Below are 10,661 nucleotides of genomic sequence, written 5' to 3'. Positions count from 1 at the left end.
TTGGTTTTTAAAAATAGCCTAACTTTAGGCATCTAAAGTTCATATTTAGTATCAGGATTTTCAGGTATACCTAAGAGGTTGATAGTTCAAATCCCTTAGGCTCTTCTGAAAATTCCTCATTAGAAGCCTAACTTAGGCACCTATTTATTAAGGTCTTTGCCATACTTTTTTATATCATGTGATTATAACAAAGAGTGGTTATATAGCCTTTCTAACCTCAAATTTTCCTTACATAGCTGTCTGACCGAAACTGGAATTGCCTTCTGAATGGTGCAGAGTTGGCTCCCACAAGCTGAGGAGTCTGTGGTGAGGCTCTCCCAGGGCTGAGTCCACAAGTTTAGGGAGACTCCACTAGGTTTAAGGGTAACTTTATACATGCAAATTTGTCATAATAGATTTTAAAGTTTAAAGATCTACCCCTCCCATCCCACCCCTCCATTTCCCAAAGGCAGCAAATAGTCTGAAGACAGAACTGAAAAAATGGCTTTAAAAAGAAAAACCACAGACATAAGTTTCACTTCCCTGAAGCCAAGTTCCAACATGGTATTCATAGGAACTGACCCTTTGTTCTGTGGGAAGAGGGGTTGTTGGGGTGGGGGGAATGAAAGGCGTGGAGGAGAGAAGGGATGTCAGGCTGCACATCATTTAAGAATACACACATACAATTATGATCCAGTGCATTTGATGTGTTTGGTCTTTTCTGCTTTTCCTTATGGGTAAAAACTGAGCTGTGTACCACCAGGATGGACATGTACAAACCAAAGAAACAATGACAACAAGAGCTCTTTAGGAACTGTAAAAAAAAAAAATCACTGAACGATCGTTTAGAAATACCTCAAGGAATTGGTTTTTCTTTTTTGTGTGTGTTGCTAAAACAGTTGAAAGAAACACACAAGCGTTTTTTAAACAACCACAAAAGCTGTTTTTAAAACAATATTCTTTGGAATGATATAAAAAGCTTTTCCATCAACTTATTTTAGTACGCTACAGTGTTTGGCTCCCATACAGAATTCCCACTGATGTAAAAGGGCGTATGATTCTTGGTTCAGAATTCCCAAAGCAGCCTGGCAAGGTTGGTAATAGTAATGTGTAAACTAAGGCAAGCCCTCCAAAGTTCTGTAATGTCTTTAGCTTCTAAAGTACCTGTAGAGTCCACTCCAAGGGCTTCCCTTGGTTCAGAATGGGGCTCTAAAAAGGTACCAGCTATTTTACTATTTGTACAGTCTCACTAGAGAGCATTATAGATGCTGCTGAAGATCAGCAGAGGTAAGGATTAAAGTGACATTGCAGAATTTGTACACTACAGATTGCAGCAAATGCCTGAAGTCTCTATTCTAACTCCTCCTACTTTATCAAAACTTAGAACCCACAAAGGGAAAGGCAAAAAAATCCCTGAGCCAAATACATCCCTGGCATAACTTCACTTATTGTAACAGAATTAGACTGGGCGTGTCTACACATGCAATTAATGCAAAGCAATAAACTCTGGAGCTTATTGCTCCCAGGTGTATTGTTTGAATGTGTGCCCTGGACCACAGCACATTGAATTGGGCTGGAGCAGCCTGGCTGGCAGAGGGCCCCAGGAGCAGCCTGCCAGCTTGGGGCTGCTCCCCTTGCTTGGCTCAATGTGCTGTGAAGGGGCTGGCTGGTGCATGAGGATGCTCCAGTGTGGGGCCAACAGGCAGGCAGCCAGCTGGGGCAGCATCTACACATGTGCTGTTACAGAGTAAAATACTCTCCAACAGGATAGTACTAGATATAAGTACTATTCTGCTGCAGAGTTAATTAGTTTACTCAGCCTAATAGGGGAGGATGTATAGACACATGATGTTTACTGTGGAGCTAATTAGTCTACTCCACAGTAAACATCTTGTGTGGACACACCCACTGAAGCTGAAATGGCATCATGGGGGTCTAAGACTAGTTGCATCTCAGACATCATTTATTCAAGCTTTGTTTGAGCAAAGGCTATTAGTTCTTCCCAGAAGCCAGTCATAAGAAAAAAAATGTTCACTAGTGTTCTGGTTCTATCACAGAGGATTGGTTTGCTTTCCCCCTACCACCTTCTTGATACAAAGCTTAAGAAAAGGCTCGCAAGGATGGTTCACTCAAGAGCCTGCCTCCCAAAAAGAGTTCAGACATCAGGAACACTGACAAGTACTTACTGCTAGCAGGCTGCTTAAATTGTCAGAAAATGACAGACAGACTTGATACAAAAGGAAAATAGATCCCAAAGAAATAACAACAAACAAATAGAACAGTAACAGTTAATACACACAGTAAGTTATGCAGAAGTCCATACCTAGCAGAGACCATCAGTACCTTGAGAGAAGACTGCAGCCCACATATTACCAATGGCCACTCCATCTCTCAGAAATCCGTTCCATCCTCTACCTGCACATTATCCTAGTCATGGCAGTTTGCAGCTACTTTTGGATAGTCGCTTTATGATTACTGGCTCAGCTTTCAAGAACTGCAGGAAACAAAGTAGGGAATACTTAGTTTTACTAGCACCAGGCTTACTGGATCCAGAGAGGGTTTGGGCAATATAGATACTTGAGAGAGCAGGACACAAATTAACATTTACCTAGAAAACTCCTCCCCTCAAGTCAAGAAAATTAGGGACTGAAAATGTTTTGGTAATCCTGAGAGGGGAAATGGACTTCAACACTACCGGTGCCATCAGCTTAAGCTCAAGATACCCCAAGAGTTTCTCATTTAAACAAGAATTAGCTTATGAGAAAGAGAAACCAGCTAACTTCTTAGGAACACTTTATCCCACATTGAGTGTATAGAAAGCGACTGAAAACTGAAATCCCACCAGGTCACCAAGGCAAACCAGCATGTAGCCAACCAAGAGCATCCCATCCCCTTGTTAACTAAAAATGCTTCCCAAACCAATCTACACATTTCTAAAGGTGGTCAAATGTAATAAAGATGCTGAGATGAGCATGCCTTTTGAAGTACACGCTAAACCATCCCTATTTAGGCAGAATGGGTAATAACTATTGCACAAATGAGGTGTCTGTTGCTAACATGTACAGGAAGAGATATACACTGCAGGATGAAGGGAGAGGATGAAGGAGGAATCCACTATTTTTAAGATAGAGTGAGATGTTAAGTAGCAAGCAGCTCATGTTCTCTATGAGGTCAATAGCAAACCCCACCCCCCAGCCAAAAAAGAAAACTCTTGATTTGACTTCATTTTTTTAACCTCCAATATATGCAAATATGGGAGGTTCTTTAAAAAGAGCATCAGTGGTCGTCACGTTTCTAGCTTTCAGCAGCACCACAAGTATTGCAGGAAGTCTGACCTTGTCTCTAGAGGAAGTCCAGCATCTGCATTCAAGTGGCATATTTCACCCTTCACTGAAAACACAGAACCAAAGGATTCTAACTTAAGACACTGAGATGTGATGTGTAGTTTGATAAATCTATTGTTAGTGGGCATCATGGCCAGGGAGCTCCATCTCTTCCCGAGCCAAACATTTCTCTGTAGACAGCTTAAGTACAAAGCTTCTTAAGTCAGGGGTCTGCAACCTAAGGCCTGTGGCCTAGATCTGGCCCACAAAGACTGGATCCAGCTCACAAAGATCTGTTCTAGCCTATGTTTTTTTAACCATATACTTGTCCCCGATGCCCTTCCAGATTACCCCTTTATGTGCAGAGAGGGTTGCTCTCTAGCCCCCCTAAGGCAGGCTGTGCTTACTGTTGCTGCCAAATTAGCTGCTCCAGGTTGTCCTTCACCATGGCTTTCAGAAGCACATTTTTTAGTTGGGGTCACATTAGGGGAGTAAGAGAACAGCCCTCCACATAAGGCAGCCAAGGGATCAGTGGCCTGCAGTAGCAGCTGGGTTGCAAGCACTGTTCTGCCATTAGAAAAGGTTGCCAACCCCTGCTTTAAGCAGTAAAAGTTTCCCTGATTGAAAACAGAATTATAGATATGCTAGCAAGGGAGACCCTACTGACGAACTCTGTAGCACACATACTCAAATAAAGAAAAAGCAAAGTTGAGCTGAGAATTGTAGCCCTTAACTCCGGATAAACATATTACTCTTCCTCCAGCTAGGAGGGAAAATAATCATTTCACATGAGGAAACCTGCTTGTACTGAAAGACGATCACTGCAGAGATGCATAAGCCAAAAAACTCCAGGGAGCTGGTTTGGAGGCTAGACAAATCCTGCCATGGAAGAACAGAATGCCAGTCAAGTGCTGGGGCTGAGTCCAAACATAACTGTAGTACATACTGTTACCAGGCACTTTAAGGCAATGATGAGAGAGCAAGGGAACTGGATCATTACAAATGTGAGAGACAGAAAGGGGGTCTCAAAGAAGAGCAAGCAAAAAGAGAGGGGAAAAAGGAGGAAAAGAAATATGTGCAAAACCTCCTGCTTTTCTAATACAGTGATGCTTTGGTGTTCACTGTTCTTTACAGCAGATTAGGAACTCAAGAACCTTACAATAATTTGTGCTGATGTTCATAGGATGACTAAATCACTCTCCAGACAGATTCTCCTCAAGCTAGCTTTCTAATTTGTGATTTATATTTTCTAAGGCAAGTAGAGAAACAGTCTGAACAAAGCAGAGACGCTATTGCATTTCCCTTACTGAATTTGTCATTGCATTTGTTTTTTTAGTTCTACTGATACTATTTAAGACTACACATACACAGAAAGTTCCTTTGGTTGATAATTCTCCCTATCCTGTTCCAAAAGTGACAGTTACATGCATTTAAAAACTCCTGAAGAATCACAAATCACAGGCTGCTTGGAGCTTGCATTCCAAGTAATATCTTTGCTGCCAGTCATTGTGTACTAACACCAGCTTCCAGGATTACTCAGTGGAACAATGGACTAACTGCTTGTTCAAACCTGCTGTCTATGGGAATCAAACTAATTGCCAGCTAATTTCCCAGTCAAATATGAAGTAAAATGTCAGATGCCTGGGATTTTTAATTTTTTGACCAAGCGCATAATAACAAAGGGGAAAAAACAAAAACCAGAGGACTAATGGAAGTGTAGAGATCAGCAGTTCTAGAAGAACGAGTCTTAGATTATATTCAGTTTTTATCAGATCAATCCTGGCTAATGGGCACAGTATATTGTGTACCCGACCTTTGCACAAAGATACAGAAAAGCCATCGATACTTCCTGGAAGATTTTGAGAATGTTCTTCTTACAGAAACAATTCCATTTCTTGGTGATAATGACAAGGAACAACTTCATGTGATGGACTTGCAGAGGCCAATGAAACCATTAAAAGAAACAAGATTTTCATTCAATTCTCACTAGTAATAAAAATGCAAGGAAATGAAGCGTGTTCCATCTGCTGTGAAATATAAAGCCACTTCCTTGTCATTGTTTCTAAAAAATAACTTTTTTCAAGGCTATCCCAGCGAGACTACATTTTTAATTGGAAAGATATTCAAAATATAGTTAAAGTCAGTGGTCCCAGACCCCATCTTTAGCCAGCAGTCAAACTGACAAAATGCTGCACTCCATCAACTAACAAAAGAGAGCAGAGGAATCTGTTAGTTTAGTATCTGCCTTGCTTGCATAGAGGTTTCTGATTCAAGGATTGAGCAGCAAGCTTTACCAAACACATCCACATTCTTAGACTTTCCTTCAACAGTGTTAGACAAGAGCTCCCAACCATGGGAGGCAGGAAGCAACAAAGAAGAGTCCTTAAAAAACAAAAAACAAACAAAAAAAAAAACTTTGTCAGATGATCGTAAGAGTTTCAAAGTCCTCACATCCGTCCGGCGGCATGCGTCTCTCCCCTCCAAACCAGTGTTTGTTCAGTGCTCCCTGCAGACTGGACCTGGAACAGGTGGATGAGTCTCACCTCTGACCTGCTTGATTCCTGTTTGCCTCCACATTTAAGGCCAAATTATGTAGGAAGAGAAGTATCTGCCACCACACTTGATTTCTGTTCTGCTGATGCTGTAAAGACAGTGATCGAAACGAGGTTATTTATATTTTTAAAATTGCAACACACTACTTCTCTTTTCCAACAACTCTGTTACATTTTTCAAGAGCAGACACTTTAATCCCATCAGCACAACAAGGGGTGGGGAGAATAAGTTCTCCTGAAATAATTGTAGCTCTAACATTACAAAAAGAAAAGAGCAGACTCTTTATGCATTGTACACAAGAGGATTAAACTTTTTTTTTTTTGCTTTCAGGACTTTGCAGAGTTTAGCCAAATGCTGTTTTTAATCAGATTGGCTTCTGAGCCTCTCAAAAGCCCCAGCTGCATGAACAAACAACTTTCTTAAAAAAAAAAGAAAAGAAAGCTCCCCCCCCTTCACCCCAAAAGTAGGGAAAAATATAACTGGTGATCCATCTGTAAGTGATTTGACACCATGAAGGTCAAAGGGTTAATCTTCAATTTAAACCACACTGCTGAGACAGCAAAACTCTGATTCCATCTAGTACAAGAAAACACACTCGCGCGCACACATACTCCCCCATTCCCTCCCCCACTACATTTTCCTTCCCAGCATCTCCAAGATAATACTGCCCTTTTTATAGCTACTTTTGACAGTAAGCCATAAATAATCAGCCTTGGAGCCCTTTCCTACTGACTGGAGCCAATTAAACTTTAAGCAAGAACATACTTGAAAACAAAAAACCCAAAACCAAGAGGTTATTTCAGGTCCCATTGTCAGGCAAGAAATTTGGGAGTTGAATTTCAGGGGGACACCAGACCACATAATACTGCTTTTGGGAAGGAGCACTGTTGCCTCTTTTGTTATATGTAATCACCTCTGTGAAAGTGGTTCCCATTATACCCCCACCTTCATGTATTTTAATAGCATCCCATACAAACAGGTGGGTTTCTCTTTACACTGCACAGCCTGGGATACTGTTTCACATCACAAACCAACCCTTAATTATAAGCCCAGCAATCGCTTATTCATCCAGAATTCTCTATTTGTTAAGTGGAGCTGTTGACCTCAAAAAAAGAGTCCTCGGCAAACAGCAGAGTGCAAGACTGGCTTACAGTGACTTTGCCTCAGCACATAGGACAGCATGATAGGGCACTGAAGCACGTTATATGAACAAGATGTTTCAACTTAGATTAGTCCAGCAGGGAAGAACCACATGATTGCAAGGCATTCTTTACATAATCATGAACTGAAGAGAGCCTTAATTGTACTTCATATACTGGAGTTGTTTCAAGAGAAATCTTTAACACATTACAATAAACTCATTAAATTGTGCTTATAGCTTCAGGATAGCTACAGTTGTATAAAAAGGCACAATCTGAATTACAAACGCACTTAGAATAGGCTTTAAAGGGGTATTTCCTATATTCACACTGTAGCAACAGTCCATTTGTATTTTATTCTTATCTCCAGATTTGAAGGGTTTACACAGCCCTAATTACAATGTTCCAATGTCAATGTGGTCACTGCAAAATCCACAAGCAGTGATTGTGGAGTCTGCCATTACTGGGCTCAATCCCCATAAACAGCCTCTCTATTGGTAGTGTTACTTACAGGCAAAACCAATCTCCACTAGCTCTTAATAATAGTATTATTAGGGTTGTGTTAAGTGTCACTGGACCTTCAAACTGCTCTTAAAAAGACAGATTTCTCTCTCTCGCTCTCTCTCTCTTTTTTTTAAAAAGACCCCTTCCTCTTTGTCAGACTTGGAAATTTCACTCATTCTTTTCTTCCCCTTCCTCAAGGCCACATTTCAGAACCTGCTCTAACATGCATGTTCACCCACAGTGCCCTAAGAATATCTAGAAAAATGCCCAAATACTTGTTAAATAAAGGAAGTTTCTGGTAACAAAATGGGGAGAATTTGAAAGTACAAAAGCACCAATCTACATCATTAGTGTCCTGCCTAAAAGAGCAAGAATGAGCACAAACACTCTACGACACTTCCAAAATAATCTGGTCGCACACATGCTTGTGTTATTTCATCCTCTTGGTAACATAACACACTCTTCTTTAAGCAATTTGGTAGGGGAAATTTGAAAGTTGGTTTAAATAACCTGCAACCAAACTTGAAATACAGTATGTAGCAGTGAACTGGTGGCCCTTCTTTCTCCATCTGCTCAAGTTGCATTTTAAAAAGTGCTTATTTTAGTGCATGTGTGTGGGAGGACATGCATTTGTCTGAAGTGCATGCAGTTCAGTCCTCTAGAGAGGCAAAATCAGAATGCCTATAATACTGCCTTATTTCAGGTAAGAGGATTCTGATTTTCTTGTGCAACAAGGAAGAGATTTCTAAAGTCAGTTTGTCTTATGAGGCTTACAAGGTGAACTTAAAAAAACAAAGCAGGTGAGAAGAGAGTGCTTGTCACTTTGCCAGATAAAAGGTCTGTAGCTATTTCCTCCTCTGCAAAAAGTAGTAGCTTTTAAAAAATATATATGCACCAGGAATTCAGGCCTTTCTACCCTGGAAGACTCACTGGTTGGCTGAAGAACTAGCAGGATCTGATATCACAAGTATCAAGGAAGAAAACTCTGACTGAGATAGGAAGCAAGTTTTATCCAGCTTCTTATGTGTTTATTTCCTTGGTCTATTTCAGTGGTTCTTACCTTTTTAAATTCAAGGTAAGACTCTATGCATGCCTTGGAAAATGGCAGCTCTTAATTTTCACTTATTTTCTGATTACAGAAGAAATAATAGAGCAATTTTTCTGTTGCACAGAACTCAGAAAGACTTTAGTAGGTCAGAATTTTTGTAACACTATTAATTTCTATGTGAAATTTCTGGGTTTAGCTTGTGAATCATGTTTGTACACCTAATAGTGCTAAACCTGAGTAGCACCCTGGTTGAGAATTACTGTCTATTTAATTCAGACACCTATGGGAAAAAGCCCTCTTTGTCAATTGGATGCCCTGACATTTTCACTGAAGAAGGGTGAGAAATATGTATCCAAGAGCCTGTGAGATTTCCAGCAAAACTCAGAAAAATTGGACTAGGTAGCATGTGGGGGAAAGCGCGTCATATTTCCCTTCCCTCCTCTCCTCTTTAACAAATCGTTCTTATGCCTTTTACATATATCAAAGCAGTGAAAAAGTACTTAGTTTTAGTTTTCACAATCCCCTTCTTTTTTAAAATCGGACAGTATCTTTAAAATCTCTACAAACCACCTGATTTTTCAATCTCTAATAAAATAATACCACCATCACCCAGTTCCTTCTAATAATTGCTCTCAAAATGCTGTACAAGAGCGGTCAGTACCACAGCTTGAAAAAAAGAGGCAGAGAGCGGTAACATTTTTAAAGTAAATTGAGAGTAGCCACTCAGTAGGCCAACGGCAGAGCTGGGAAGATTGCTATAATATCATTCCAACGTCCCACTCGCTGGGCTAGACTGCCTCTATTTTCCTCCGCTCAGGTTTAGTCAGATTCAAAACCACCACTTCTTCACTCTAACAGGATGCTTTGTTTTCAGCCATATGAATTCAATGCAAGACAAGAAACATGGAGAAAAAATAGCAGGCACTTTTTACCACTATAGACAAAAAAGCCACTTCAGAGGAAGAATTGATCCACACCTAAACAGGGCCTTTTGGGACTTTTCAGTAAGTTTGAGTAATTTTTCTGTGGACATGGTTTTGCTAGGACTGAGCACAAAATACTCAAATATCTCAAGAAAAGATTTTTTCCATGGTATTGCTTGCATGCCAGGAAGGACCAGAAATCTCAGGAGAGCCAGTTCATGAGTTATGCAGTGTGATTTCTGACATGAGGGTTTCAGTCAAGTTACACAACCTTCTGCAATTCACCTAGCACTATGTCTGGTACAGACTGATACTCTTCCTAAGGTTAACTATCCTGCAATATGTCTGATAAGAGCCATTCATTAACTTTACTGTCAGAGAAAAACATGATGAAAATAGTTTGCTACTGATTCGAGAAGTGAAGGAGCCTGCCTACCCCCAATCCTCTCCAGCCCAAGCTGTGAGTAAAGCAGACTAGAGCTGTAAAGTGCCATAAGCCAAGAGGTGACGCAAAAAGCTTAAAGCACATAAAATGGTTTCCTATTCCAGCTGCAGTCTTTTAGAGGATATCCTTCAGAGATTGTCTGTCCAAGATGGTTTCACATACGTTTCAATGAGTCACAAGAACGGTCATTTTACAGGAAAATATCCAGTACAGCAGGAGAAACACACCCCGTTTCTTGAACTGTCCTGGTATCCACCATGATATGGGTATATAAACATGTTAACAGGCAACATATGAGTAGTAATACATGGAAGTGGACCAGGGACAAAAATTAGGCATGTGTTTTCAATAATTCAGTATTCCTTCACGGCATTGGACAGTGTGGACAATAAAAGGTATGAATGTCTCTGTCATTAGCCAGCCTCATTGTTCTCCCACTTGTCAAAGCACTTTTATTCATACTCCACCCTTGGACACAGCACCATCATGAGATGTCAGTGGATGTGAGACATAGTACCCAAGAGGTTTTTCCTTTTCATACAGCTCCTTATATCAGAAGTAACACCTGACTGGTTGTTAAGGAAGTTTGTTTTCCTTCTGCTGAAGAAGTGCAGTGGATTTCCTCCTTACAAAATAAATTGCATGATTATCACATACACACTTTGACATAAAGGTTTGTGTAAGTGTATATAAAAATCACACATGCATCCTGTACTGCTGGTGGTTCCTTATTACAAAATAACAGAC

The 10,661-nt window shown here is 40.4% G+C and overlaps 1 protein-coding gene across 5 annotated transcripts in view; it reads right to left on the bottom strand.

Moving 5' to 3' along the window:
- Positions 1–3,203: 3,203 nt before the first annotated feature.
- BMF (Bcl2 modifying factor) overlaps positions 3,204–10,661 on the bottom strand; it is a 68,727-nt gene continuing 61,269 nt past the window's right edge. For 4 of the 5 annotated variants that reach the window (XM_019551889.1, XM_019551887.1, XM_019551888.1 and 1 more), the window contains exon 4: positions 3,204–5,943. In XM_019551889.1, the coding sequence (XP_019407434.1) occupies positions 5,842–5,943 (102 nt within the window). In that variant the 3' untranslated portion in view covers positions 3,204–5,841. The remainder of the gene's footprint in view (positions 5,944–10,661) is intronic. The other variant, XR_002104034.1, reaches the window with a different exon arrangement.

This window comes from Crocodylus porosus, unplaced genomic scaffold (assembly GCF_001723895.1).
Source record: "Crocodylus porosus isolate Cpor-Errol unplaced genomic scaffold, CroPor_comp1, whole genome shotgun sequence".
Classification (NCBI taxonomy): domain Eukaryota; kingdom Metazoa; phylum Chordata; order Crocodylia; family Crocodylidae; genus Crocodylus; species Crocodylus porosus.
This window is presented reverse-complemented; position numbering and strand designations above follow the sequence as displayed.